This window comes from Vigna umbellata, chromosome 1 (assembly GCF_029865625.1).
Source record: "Vigna umbellata cultivar VRB3 chromosome 1, Vumbellata_1.0, whole genome shotgun sequence".
Lineage (NCBI taxonomy): Eukaryota > Viridiplantae > Streptophyta > Magnoliopsida > Fabales > Fabaceae > Vigna > Vigna umbellata.
Window position 1 is genome coordinate 47712463 of NC_142165.1, and position 15223 is coordinate 47727685.

A 15223-nucleotide genomic window follows, 5' to 3' on the forward strand; every position below is an offset into this window, starting at 1 on the left:
TTCAACTATTTTTCTTTTACGGCACCCTTGAATCTTGCCGTGTAAAGTCATATCCATATTTATATTTATTCACCTAAATAATTTACTTTTTCTTTTATTATTAATTAGTAATAAAAGTAATAATAATAAAAATATACAAAGTCAAGCCGCTCGCTAATGCAAATTAAGGAAGTACGAGTATTGATTAGATAGCTAATGATTTTGTTTCTTTGTCTGGGTAACTAATTAAAAGAATTAATTTGATTTTATAGAAAAATTTACACAAAATAGGAAAGATCCACGAGTCTTGGTGACTGTGAAAGATAGAAATTAAATATAAAAGCTAACATTTCGGTTTCAAAACAACGATCACATAAGTATTTGTTTTAACATTTTAGTAAATGAACGATACAATTATTTAAATGATAAATTAACATAATTAGTATACTCTTGTAAAAAAAAATTGGCGGGTTAACCCATTTTAAATTTTCAGTAAAAAATAAATAAAATTTTGGCTCGAAAAATAAAGTTGGGATAAGTAAGTTAGGCGGCTCGATATATTTTGTTACCCCTATTCTTCAATACTTAATTTAAAAATATAATATATAGTCGTATTGGATTAAAAAATTATATACAATTTTATTTCAATAAAAATTCTGAATATGTGTGAAACATTTAAAAAAAAGTTAAACAACTCCAAATATTAAGTCAAATATTGAAGAGTTGTTTCAAATAATTATATTTATAAAGAATCTGCAGTTGAAATTTATGCGTGATGGATAACATAACTCTGATAATTAAACTTGTTTTCATTTTCTCTTTCCTTTCTTTTTCACTTTAACTTTTTATTTTCCCTATCAATTTTTTAAAAGGAAAATCTATTTTTCATTTTAGGTTTGTTGTCGTCTTGCACGAAAGGATCCACGCATCCAACGAATTCGACCTGTCACCTCACCATGTACGTTTCACCTTATAAAAAAGGAAAATGATACTTGAACAACCATTTTTGACAACATTTAGACACGCGCACACGTGTCAAAATCTGAGTGGTCCATTTTCATTTAATTTTTCCAACTGGACCACTCAGATTTTGACACGTGTGCGCGTGTCTAAATGTTGTCAAAAATGGTTGTTCAAGTGTCATTTTCCTATAAAAAAATACTTATATATATATATATATATATATATATATATATATATTACTTCTGTCAATTATATTTTTTAATCTCTGTTCTTTCACTCAATAATATCTAACATTTCAATACATTTGGAGTTATTAACACTCTAATAATGAGTTGTTTCTGTTACAAAATATTAAAAAACAACACTAATTAATTGACACTGTCAAGATAAAAAAAACCAGCTTTGAATTCTTAACTTAATCTTTTAAAGTTACTTTTTATTTTTCTGCTCAAAGAATTTTACTTTAACTAGAAACAATATTTTTTTAATATTAACAAATTTAGTTGTAATTAGTTATACAAAAATAAGTCAAATAAAAATGGTGTGAGAACATATATTTCAAAATTATGGGGCGCGAGACTTCTATTTTATTTAATTTCATAAAATTTATATGTGGTGTGAGACTACTATTTTATTTAATTTTATAAAATTGGTACTGATTATAAAAAAACAAAGGAAGATGATTTATGTAACATCTCAAAATATAACATAATATTATATAATAATCATTACGTGTTTAATATAAAAGATCAGTTAGAGAAATGATTATAAAGTATAATTTATAGTCATCTAAAATAATTATAAATTTAAAATTTTATATACAATATAGTTATATCAAAACTATATATAAGAATGATCATTTCAACCACAAAACAAAACAAAAAACAAATAAATCTACTACTACTGCAATGGAACATCGGAAACATCTTCACCAATAGTATGCCCAATTGACATCTCATCACTCTCTACTCACACCCACCAAGTAATCATCGCCAAACCAAACCAAGGAAACATAACAACAAACACAAACAAAAGCAAAAGGATAAGCTAGATTAAAAACAGTACATCATATAAGTTAAAACATAATAATCATATAGATAGTATAGATCAACTCAAACATCTTAGCATAAAAAGACCTAAACTGACTGTCCAGACTTAGAATGAATGTCAAGCTATGGCAGATTATGCACTTGTGGTGGCCACTACTGCTTTGTAAAGCTCTTGTCAATTGGGTTTCACCCTACCACACATCACAAGGTTAGTTTGTTCCGCGTCATATGCCATACTGGAAGCACCTAGACTAAGACCTCCTGTTAGTCTCACCACATGCGTCAAACCTCTCTATATGAGAATGTATGACCATTAGAGCGTCAGAAAAACCCCAACACTGAGCTACATACATTCATTCTACCACACTTGAACCAAACCAAGAAGTTCCACCTTGCAACTAGCCTTTATAACTTTGAAACCGTTGATATCACTTCACCTTTACATATTATGTCAATACATGAGACTACTGATCATACATCAAAGAAATAAAAACATCCTTACAAGTCATCAGAAATTACACAATAACACAATTCCTTCATGACATATTGATACTCACATTTAGATAAGGAAAACAACTTTGAAACCATGACCAACAGCTCTAAAAGGGTCCAAAGTCCCTAAAACGACCTATCCCCCCCCCCCCAAAACTGGTGCAGTAGTGCCCAGCTGTGCCCAATGGCACTCAGGCGCCTAGGGGCTGGCGTTCATTTCCCTGACCACTAGAAACAGACGCTCAAGCACTATCAGAAAGAACAAGACATGTTTTTCTCACTTTCACACTTTACCCCAACTTCTAAAGACCCCTAAGACCCTTCAAACATTGAGAAAACACTGAAAACACTACTACAACTCAATTTGACCCCTTGAAACCCAAATTCACTCTTATAAGCTACCCAAACTCAATTTTTACACTTTCTAACACTTATAACAGTTTACCAATTGCCTAACCAAGTCCAATTACACTTGTTATCACATCCCAACATCTCAAAATACTCACAGCCCCTCAATTTCAAGTTTTCACCATGCAAAACCTCTAATTTATACTAAAACTCCCAATAACTCAACTTAAGATAACCCCAATCATTCTAAACCATATTTCTATCATTTAATAGCCTAGACAAGTCCTAATACCATTTAAAACAAACTTCCAACCATCCAAAATAGTTTACACTCATTGTTTCAAAATCTCACTACTTAAAACCCCCTCTTTACACCAAAAACACTAGACAACTTTAAGTATGAACCACCCCCTTTGTTACATATCAGTTTTCAACCATCTAACTTTTCTAAAACCACGGCGATACCATATTAGAAAGTGGTTTTTAAGCCTAATTCAACCCCACAAATCTAGCTTGTAAGGTGAGGTTTGCACCCACTTATATATTATAAATTGGCCTTATCTCTAATCGATGTGGAACTTCCAACACACCCCTTAACGTCGAGGTATAGACATCTTGAGCGTGAAAGTATAATTAATGGGTGGTTCGATAGCGGATGGAACAGAAATGCCACATAGATCTCGCTAGGATACACTCTAACCATGGCTTTGATACCTCGGCGTGAAGGGGGTGTGTTAAAAGTCCCACATCGATCATAGATAAAGCCAAATTATAATATACAAGTGGGATGCAAACCTCACAATACAAGCCGGTTTTGTAGGGTTGAGATAGACTTAAACTTCACAATACAAGCCGATTTTGTACGATTGAGATAGACTTAAAGTCCACCTCTTAACATCTATCATCTTTCATTTTATATTATAAAAAATACAAGAATAATTAGATACATAATAATAATAATAATAACAATAATAATATAAAACTAATAAAAATATGAATATAATAATAATTAAAAATGTGAATAAGCAAAATAATAGCAGTAACAAGAAGAACAATTACAAATAACGAATAATAATAATCTAATAAAAATTAAATAATAATAATAATAATATTAGTCTTAATAGAAACATTAATAATTTATGCCGAGATTCACATTTTCTTTTACAATTTTATCTTTTAGTAATTGTTTTTTTTAAATTAAAATATGTATTAATTTTATTTTAAAAAAGGCTTAATACCTGTTTTTGTCCCTCTTTATAAAGGAAATGTTCAATTTCGTCCTACCTTTTTCAAAAAGTTCAATATGGTCCCACTTTGTGAAAAAAGTGTCCAAGTTAATCCTTTTTGGTCACGGCGTTAAATATTTAACGATCCTGTGCAACGTGGCTGTTTACCTTCATGACGTGGCAGTGAAAGTGTTTTTCATTAAAGTTGACGTGGCAGGAATTAACAAATTGTGCTCCGGCCCCAATCTCATCTTCTTCCTTCCCCTCCTTACACCCCTCACCGTGAACTTAGCACCACCACCACCGCCACCTTTTTCTCATTCTTCTTCTTCCATTCGATGGCGTTCGCTCACTGCCTGCTCGCAGTTCCCGTTGAACCCTGCGAATATCCAAAACTTCCCATATCCAACCAACCGTTGTCGATTTCCTCACACTGTTTCAACTCTCCGCCCCAAAACTCACAGCCTCTCACTATTCGCCAGGCTCCGCAGAATCGCTCACAAAGGTAGAAATGATAATTAGGAGAGGAATTTGGATCCTCTATCTGAGCTATTAGAATGTTGTTCTGCTATTCTAAGTTTTGGATGTATCTCTGCTTGAAGATACCATTTGAAAATCTCACATCGTCAAGGGTTAGTGTTCTCCCATGTTCTCTGTTGAACATGGTTCATAGATATTGCAATTAAGTGGTAGGGAAATTGCTTTTTTCCAGATTGAATTAAGTTGTTTACCAGGAAAAAAATTGGAAATTCGTGAAATATAATTATCTTATAATACTAACTGATTGATCTTGTTCAAAATGGAATCATTAATCTAAATGGGTTTGCCTTTCAGGTTTTTGTTTGATTTTTATTTTTCATATACATATAAAAGATATTATTTCATTCAAATGCATTAAATATACGTTTAATACAATTTAATGTATGTGTTTTTAACAACAAACACTGTAGCAATTGACATAAATGTTATATACAGGTCGAATTAAAGACCTATCTTTATTGAAAACTTCTGCCATAAAAAAAACGAAAAACTAATTTATGATCATAAAGGAAGGAGAAACAGAAATCCAAAAAATTGAAGAATATTTGTTAGAAGGGAATTGGGTTACTTTCAGATACTGTTTCTTTAGAATTTAGCTGAAATTAAACATAAAACGCAATTGGGTTTATGTGCTTTTTATGCTTTACAGTCTATCCAACACGCAAAGTCACTGAACAAAAAACAACAACCCCTTCCCAAACAGTAACGAAGAACATCGCAGATCCAAATATCCGATAATACCTTCCCTTACAGATCATGAATTCCTTTCAAGAATTTGACTCTTCGTCAAACTCCGATACCAAAGCCATCAACCTCTCAGCAGGTAACACCTCCAATTTCACATCACCACCACCACCTTCATCTTCGTCATCACCACCTTCCTCCTCCCCCACTACTCTGAGCCGCTACGAGAACCAAAAGCGACGCGACTGGAAAACGAGAAGATTCGGCGTCAATGGTGAAAACGAAAAGATGAAAATCGGTGGAAATGGGAGGAAAATGAGATTGGGGCCGGAGCACAATTTTTTAATCACTTCCTGCCACGTCAACTTTAATGAAAAACACTTTCACTGCCACGTCATGAAGGTAAACAGCCACGTTGCACAGGATCGTTAAATATTTAACGCCGTGACCAAAAAGGATTAACTTGAACACTTTTTTCACAAAGTGGGACCACATTGAACTTTTTGAAAAAGGTAGGACGAAATTGAACATTTCCCTTATAAAGAGGGACAAAAACAGGTATTAAGCCTTTAAAAAACTACCTACAAAATAAATAAATAAATTTACTTTTTATTTTACAAATTATTTATATTTATTTTTATATTAATAATTATTATTGTGTTTTCACTAGATAATAATGGCCTTTTTTAATTTTGTAAATAATTATAAAATTATTTTTTAATTTATTATTATCTAACAACCATATACGTTCTATAATTGATTGCAGTTAACATATTATATATATATATATATATATATATATATATATATATATATGTATGTATTTATACGATAATATTCATTTTAATATTTATACGTAAATATATAATTCAATGTGTAATATATAAAATGATTAAGTCATATTTAATTCGATCAGACTATATATATGCATTTCCCATTAAGTTGCACATATTCTCTCACGTCATCAGGATTTCCAAAGTCATGTTTAAATAAAAATTAGGCAAGAAAATTATGGTGGAAACAAAATCTGTCTGAACTTGATTCCGCTGTCAACCAAGAATACACACTTACTTATTTGTTTGTACTACATTGATGTCAAATATTTCAAACATGAATAAGCAGGCCATGCAATTTTAATCATGGTTTCTAGTTCACCTGTGATTATGAAGTTGATAAAGTACAGAACAAAATCATGTTTTTATCTTTCTTAGGAAGAAGATTTAAAGAGAAACACTGATAATTGACATTACAATATTTATTTATATGAAAGGGAAACTGAAATTATACATTACAAAGAGGCGTAGAGCCTTTATTCTGAAGAAACAGTGCATGCAGAAAGGAGAGGTTGTACGTACTTCACATATTAAAAGTGCTTCCTAAACGCAAACAAAAAACTTTATACGACAAACGACAGGTCTAACTTTGAGCAGACCAAAACATGTGATCTTGGGCACTGGTTATTAGTTTTTCTTGGATGGTGGATAGTGGCCATAAGGTGGGGGGTTGTAGATTGGTGGCTTCTCCAATGGTGGTGGCTCGTAAAATGGTGGTTTCTCGTATGGAGGGTGGTATAGTGGGGGTGGGTACACTATTGGAGGTGACTTCTCATAAGGGGGTTCATACACAGGTGGTGATTTCTCATAAGGGGGTTCATACACAGGTGGTGATTTCTCATAAGGAGGTTCATAGACTGGTGGTGATTTCTCATAAGGGGGTTCATAAACCGGTGGTGGTTTTTCATAAGGAGGTTCATACACTGGTGGTGGCTTCTCATAAGGAGGTTCATGTTTTGGTGGTGATTTTTCATAAGGAGGTTCATACACAGGTGGAGGTTTTTCATGAGGAGGTTCGTGTTCTGGCGGTGGTTTTTCATGAGGAGGTTCGTGTTCTGGTGGTGGTTTTTCATGAGGAGGTTCGTGTTCTGGTGGTGGTTTTTCATGAGGAGGGTGGTACTCTGGCGGCTTCTCATGAGGAGGTTGGTATTCTGGTGGTGGTTTCTCATGAGGAGGTTGGTATTCTGGTGGTGGTTTCTCATGAGGAGGTTGGTACTCCGGTGGTGGTTTCTCATGAGGAGGTTGGTACTCCGGTGGTGGTTTCTCATGAGGAGGTTGGTACTCCGGTGGTGGCTTCTCATGAGGAGGTTGGTACTCCGGTGGTGGCTTCTCATGAGGAGGTTGGTATTCCGGTGGTGGCTTCTCATGAGGAGGCCAATATTCTGGTGGTGGTTTCTCATGAGGAGGTTGGTATTCGGGTGGTGGTTTTTCATTAGGAGGTTGGTATTCCGGTGGTGGCTTCTCATGTGGAGGTTGGTACTCCGGTGGTGACTTTTCATGAGGAGGTTGGTATTCTGGTGGGGAGGGCTCGTATTCTGGTGGTGGCTTTTCATAAGGTGGTTGTTTCTGATGAGGTGGTTTTTCATGAGGAGGTTGGTATTCAGGTGGTGGCTTCTCATGAGGAGGTTGGTGTTCTGACGGTGGTTTCTCGTGAGGAGGTTGATATTCAGGTGGTGCCTTTTCGTGAGGAGGTTGGTATTCTGGTGGAGGTTTTCCATGAGGAGGTTGATATTGTGGTGGAGGATGATGATATGGAGGGTGTGGTGGTGGTGGCGGCGGCGGCGGCGGCGGTGGTTGGTAGGTGGGTGGTTTGTGAGTTGGAGGAGGGTCGTAGAAGAAGCGTGGCTTGAAGGAAGCAAAGACCGGAGTGGTGAGAATCACCACTCCAAGTAGGAGCAGCAGAAGTGAGTGCAGTTTACAAGTCATGTGTCTCAGCTGTTGGTGAAGAAAAATGTCATAACATTTCCAAACTATTTATAGGACATAATCAGACATGCAATTCTTTACTTATTTTACGATATAAATGGTAAAATAAAAAATATAAATGTAAACAAATTAGTCGGTGCAATTTTTATTCTTAAACTGATAACTACTCTCTTGAGTGAATTTTCCATTCATTTGAGTTTAAATACTACTAAATTTTAGCTTAAGTTTTTAAAATATTTCTTAAAACAAATTCTGAATTTTTTAATTATTTTAACTAAATTTTCAAAAACATGTTTAATATTTTTAAATATGAAATGGAATTATAGGCTTTAGTTCTTTCTATTCTCGAAATAAGTCGGGGTGTGGGATTAATTATTATTGTGCGAAAATCAGGTTTAAGTTTTTCTCTGTAAATTATTATTATTTATTTGTACATCTAAATAAATACATTGTAAATTAATTTAAAAAATTAGGAAAAATAAAAATATAATTAGAAAAAATAATTAATATTGTCTTAAACATTAAGAACAACAGTTAAGTATAAATAAACGTATTCCTAAGAATTTAATATTTACAAAGAAAATAAGAGAATAATGATAGGAGTGTAACTATACACAAATATCAAAGTTTAATTTTCATACCAAAGATAATGGAAATTGAGGTGAACGTGTCTTTATCTTCATTTATAGATAGAAAAAAATATTCATTTATTTATGTGTGCTTTTTTTCTTTTTATTTTTTTCTAAGGTGATTTATAGAATAGTGAAAAGTATTGATGATGAAGAATTAATATAACTAAACAAAACCTTTCATATTAAATGGACATGGTTACACAAAAAAAAAACAATTTTTTAATATTGTTGACATATATTGTTGATTATAATATTAAATCAACAATATGTTCAATTTTTCAAGTCGTTTTTATACTCACCATTTAATAAACTATGTGAAATTGATTATAATAGTTATTCGTATTTTTTAATTAATGATATTGACGTACTAATGTTGATACTTGTAAATATTTACCAGAATAATGACATATTAATATTGTTAATTCAGAGGAAGAAAATTATTCAGAAGATTAACTTTTTATACTTATTAAATGTTGAATTAAAAAATATTGAAATGATTTTAAAAGTATCAATTTTAATAGTACCAATTTGAAAATTAATAAAAAATTATTTATCCAAAAAGAAGTTTATTTTATTTTATTTTATTTCTTGTTGTTTTCTTTTAAAATTATTTGTGAAAGAGTGTGGCTAAATAAAGTATTTTTAGGTTACTATTTTTAAAATTAATATCAGTGCTTTGTTTTATGTATATGTATAACTCGCAATTTTAGTTAATATTCATTTCGGTATTAGTTAAGGTATCGATATATTCACGTTATACTCGTAAACCTGCATATTTCTAAAGGCTTAAATATATAATCTGACGAAAATTTCTATGGTTTTAGGGAAAACTTACTCTTAATTTAATATAACTGGTTAAATTTCATTTTATTTCCTTTTACCGATTACAATATTTTTTTTATCAAAATTTTATAATTGAATTTTTATAATATTTCATTATCAATACATAAAAGACGAATTTATTAAACTTGTCAAATAGCACGTTAAATTGGGTTATTTTTATCATTTTTTAATTATTATAAAGGTGATTTTTTAAAGTAAAAACAATTGAAAAGTTTTGTTTATTAAGTATTTAGTAAATTAACTCCATTATAGTATGAGACTATTTACAAATGGAGTGAATTTTAAGGATAAATTGAGATTAATTTGAAAAGTGTATTAGGTTAAATTTAAAAGATTAAGTGAAATAAACAAGATAAATATTTATAAAAAAAGTTTAAAAAAAATTGACACTGAACTGAAAGTTAAAGTCTCTATCAAGAAAAGCAAGTTTAAGAAAAATTAAACTGTACTTTCCTCAAATAAATAAAAAATGTGAAGTTTCTTTCAGCAACATGAACGAAGTTCCACCGCCATAGCTTGAAATGATAAAGGTCTAAATTTTATCCCTTCTATTACCAACAAGTTTTCAATATAATTTAGTAAATAACGTTTCTTTTTCAATATAATTTAGTTTTTTTTCTTAATACCCTATTTTGTCCCCAGTTTCGTTCGACAATGTCAAATTAGTTCATCCTTTCAAACGTGCGTCAATTACGTCCTTACTTAATAAAATTTTTATCAATGAAATCGCTTCCGTTAAATCCGTACAAACAGCTGACGACAATGTCAAATTAGTCCATCTTTTAAAACGTGCATCAATTACGTCCTTACTTAATAAAATTTTTATCAATGAAATCCTTTCTGTTAAAGCCGTTTGTACGAATTTAACGGAAGGGATTTCATTGATAAAAATTTTATTAAGTAAGGATGTAATTGACGCACGTTTTAAAGAATTGACTAATTTGACATTGTCGAGCGAAACTGAGAACAAAATAGGGGATTAAGCTTCTTTTTTTTTTTAATTTCAAATTCTTCTTGAGAGTTTTAGTTCTTATAAGTAAACAATGTTAAATTCGTTAATAATTGAAGTTAATTATCCTACTTAAAGTATTATTCATTTTACAACCTCAAACATTTCTCAATGTTTGATCTTTAAAAAGCATTTCATAGGATTAAAAAAACGCATTTAAGTTAACTTATACAAGACGACATATCTTATCCTTTAACAATACACTCAAAATTTATATATTTAATTATTATTATTAATACAACAAAATTTATACATGAACTTTCTAATTTGTTCTTCTAATCTTAAAAAAAGAATTTTTCTAATTAAACAATTATATCATTAATATCATGTTTGAGAATTGGAAGAAGTTAAATATGTATTATTTTCATCTTTATGAGAAGTTTCCCTTTTATCAATTTTAAAAAATAAATTTCTTGTTTTATTTTTCATCAATATATTTTGAAAAAAAAAACATAGTTTAAGACCAAAAACCAATTTATCAAAATCTAATAAAAATAACAGACATAATTACTAAAAGAATTTTTTGTAATATTAAACCACAATAAAACAAAATATGAAAAAAAAATACATAATGGATAACTTTTTCTTTTGTTTATAAAACAATATCATAAAAAACTGTTCATGAAATAAAAGAATACTATGACTATAATATTTCATTATCAAATAAAACAATAGAAAATTATTATTTTTTAAATGGAACATAATATATGAGAAATGAGAGTATAAAGAATCACTTTGTATATCTAACTTTTTTTTTCAAAAAAAAAATATAAGAATAAAAGATTATTACAATACATAAATACCTAGAAAGACAATAAAAGAGAAAATAAAAAAAAATATCTCATCTTTTGTTGTATATTCAATTTTATGTTTTATTATTTACATTAAATAGTATATTTTATAAAAGAAAAAAATGTTTATAATTTAATTCTCATTATATACTAAATAAAATTTAAAAAATAAAAAATTATATTGATATTTAAGTGTTGCCACGTTGGCCTAATTTGGATTTACAAGGTTTCAGGCTCCATAGTTGCTGCCAAATTTGAGCACAGTGTTTCCAACTATTAAAACTTTATGTATATCCATGAAAGATATTTCACTCAAAGACATATTCTTTTCACTCTACAAGGAATAACATTTTTTTATCTTAATGATTTTTAATTTATATAAAAAATATAATTTAGATTAATATTTTATTTCATAGTTTAGCACGTAGCCATATTTAGATGCATGCATGTGTTTGTCGGAGAAAGTGACATTTTAACTAATCTTCGAAATGTCTTGCTTGTTAATGAAAGGTCAAAAACTGTTCATTTTTTCAAATATTATTAACCATCACTGGAATCTAACACAACCAACAAGATATAGTTTAAAGCTAATCATGCATAAATAGTTTTTTCTTTTTCTTTTTACTGATCACAGCAATAGTTGATATGTGAATCTTCGTATTCGAATAGTAACATATATAAAACTGTATTATACTATTTATGCTTTGTCCTTTTTTTTTATTTTTTATTTTATTTTAAGATCGTAAATAATAGTTTTTATTCTTTTACAGAGTAACACTATTAGTTTATTGTGTTTTAATTATTAATTTTCTGATTAGAAATTATTAAGTATTTTATCATCTTATGAGGGAATCTGTGTCATTCTGATTGAAATGAATAGTTGAAATTTAAATAATTTAGTTATTTTATTCAGCCACAGGGAATCCATGGGGTTTATTTAAACTGCTCAATAATTTTGTTTTGGAGACACCTAACTATATTTATATATGATTATTTCATTAATTGTTTTGATCTTATGTTTTAAAAATGTATATATCATTTGTTTGAAGAGTGAAATCCATTATTTCGAGGATTTGCAGATTAATATTTAGTTTAACACATTTTTTTAAACTAAAAATATACATTGTTATTAAAAATGATTTTAAGTTTAAATCAACTTGTAAGATAGATTATGTTTACAATTATATATATTTAATTTTTTTATTACATATATTATTTAAATGTATTAAAGATTATTATATGATTAGTTAAAATTATAAAGTTACACGTTACTAGTAAGTTTATAACATTATGTAGTTTTAAAGTAATATTATGATTTTACGAATCTATAATATGATTGATAGATGTTATTATGATCTCTATTTATAAAAAAGATAATATTACATATTTTATTAAAGTTTTATTTTCTCTTCATCTTCATAAGAGGAGAAAACTGTATAAGATTCTTTATATTGAAATATCATATACTTCTTGTTATTATTGATATCATTATCTATGTCACTCAATGGTATATTCAGATACACTCTCGCATTCTATTTTTATCGTGAATTATTAGTGTACGAGTTCCTTAGGAACAAAAACATGTGATTCAACACAATTATTATTTGCTATAAAATTTCTTGAAGTGGTTTCAAAGTCTAATGTGTGATTTTAAAAATTTTGAAATTTGGATTACGCATATTAACTTATACATACAACGCTATTTAAAATTGGTGTTTTCCAAATTCAAAATGAAACTTATTTTGGAATTTTATTTTATTTTATTGTTATTTTTTATCTTTGGTTTGGTACATCAATGTTCAAATTTTGGTAATTTAACATTTTAAATGAATTGAATGAATCAAGAAGTCACCAGAGTGACCTCTCTTGGGTAAATTTATTTGTAAAAAATTTTAAATGTTTATGTTTATGAAGGCAAATATTAGTATACTTAAATGAAGATTAATAAACGAATTGTATACAAACTTGTGATGATAAACATGTGATAATGGTAAAATTTTACTTATTAATGATAAATCAATCCAAAGATAGATTTATTATTTAATATGTTTTATTATCAATATTTGATCATTACAATATGATATCACTAGTAAGTAGTGTTTCTCTCTAATGACTTGATATTAATGGTACACTAGTATCTTAAGATGATGAACATATTGATGGTTAATTTTTTTTTATAATGTGAACATAATTAAATTATTCATTTTATTCTTAATTCAGTTGCTATTTGTTTCAATATAGATTAATTTGAATGTTCTAGCAAGATCGAAGATACCCTAAAAAAACTCCACAAAAAGCTCTTCACTACATTCTTCAACCTTCAAATTTAGATGTTCCAAAATCTAAGTATCACTCTAAGCAAGGGTGTGCCTACAAAAGACACACCAACTTGACGCGACACTCAAATCAAAGGTGTGCATGAGTGAGGGTAATAAATGTTGTAATAACGAATACATAATTAATTACCTCATGAACTGTGTTATTTATATTAGGTTTATAGACCCTTGTCTGGCTAGGCCTGAATCACATAGATAATTATCATAATTAATTTGTTTAATAATATGCTAATTCGTTTTAGTTCTTAACTTTTACTAACTCAGATAATCCTTATTATTATAATGTTATGAGGTCAATGTGATCCTATTCACCATAGGTGTTCATCTCGGTCATATGAGAAGCAAAAAGATCTTGATCATTACGGATCAAGATGATATCAAGCAAGCCTGAGATAATCTTAGGTGTGTAGGCCGAGATAGTCTTAGATACATATAGTACAAATTCAATTTTGGTTCTTAATGGAACAAATTTTAAGACTAGAAAAATAAAATGGATATTGTTCTTGATTGTATGGATCTTGACCTTGTATTAAGAATTGAGAAACTCACTTCTCTTAAGAACTCTAGTACCGTTTAAGAAATAAGAAGTTATGAGAAAAGAGATACTCAAATTGCATGAGTCTTGTGGTCATTAAGCATGACATTCCTAAAGTCTTTTGGATACTATCTTTAAGGAGATTAAAGTGTCAAATATTTCCTTACTAAATTAATAGCATTTTTGAAAAAAAAAACGATAAGACAAAAACAAGTGTTCTTCTTTAAGACTTGATTTCTATGAAGTATTTGCGATAAAGGAATTGTGCGGGAAAACATTTCAAGAATGTCAAATATTATTTCAAAACTTAAAACACTAAAGATTGAGGTGTTGAAAGACTTGCTCATACATTTAATATTGATTTTTCTTGCTTCATAACTTACTCGATTTAAGATATTTTATAACTGTAAAAAAGATAAAGCAAAAACATGTATTCTTCTTTAGAATTTGATTTCTATTAAGTATCGTTCTATGAAATATCAAGACAAAGAAAATGTGATAAAATACATTTCGAAAATGTCAAATATTACTTTAAAACTTAAAACACTAAATATTGAGTTGTCAAAAGACTTATTTATACATTTAGTATTGATTTCTCTTTCTTCTTAACTTGGTCAGTTTAAAATATTTTATAACTGTATAAATGATGAACTCATTTCATACTGTTTACAATAAGAGACGAGAAAATGTTGAAGCAAGAAAATACAAAAAGAAAACTGATAATAAAAAATGTTGTTAAGAGTTTAACACAAAAGAAATAAAATCAAGAGGATAATTTTACTCTGGTCCACCAATGAAATGTAACAGTCAATATATACATAAGAATACTTTTTAACCAGTATCACATTTTTAATTAAAAAAACATAGAATAAAACAAGATTAAAACACTTCATTTAAATTTAATCAAATAAATCTGGTCTGTGTATTTTACTTTTAACCAGTGCACTTCTCTCTGCTGCTGGTTAATAGGATAAATTACGAGTAATTTCCAAAACTGGGTATTTTTTTTTACACAAAATTGAGGGGATTCATTCCAA

At 29.2% G+C, this 15223-nt stretch overlaps 1 protein-coding gene across 1 annotated transcript; it reads right to left on the bottom strand.

Annotated features, from left to right (window-relative positions):
* Nucleotides 1-6510: 6510 nt before the first annotated feature.
* On the bottom strand, nt 6511-8040 carry LOC124828349 (uncharacterized). Its single transcript, XM_047301621.2, has one exon. The coding sequence runs from the start codon at nt 8038-8040 to the stop codon at nt 6742-6744; it is 1299 nt and encodes a 432-aa protein (XP_047157577.2). The 3' UTR covers nt 6511-6741.
* Nucleotides 8041-15223: the final 7183 nt, after the last annotated feature.

Excerpts from the sequence above, each read along its gene's own strand:
- LOC124828349 (XM_047301621.2), bottom strand. The coding sequence starts at position 8,040 with ATGACTTGTAAACTGCACTCACTTCTGCTGCTCCTACTTGGAGTGGTG.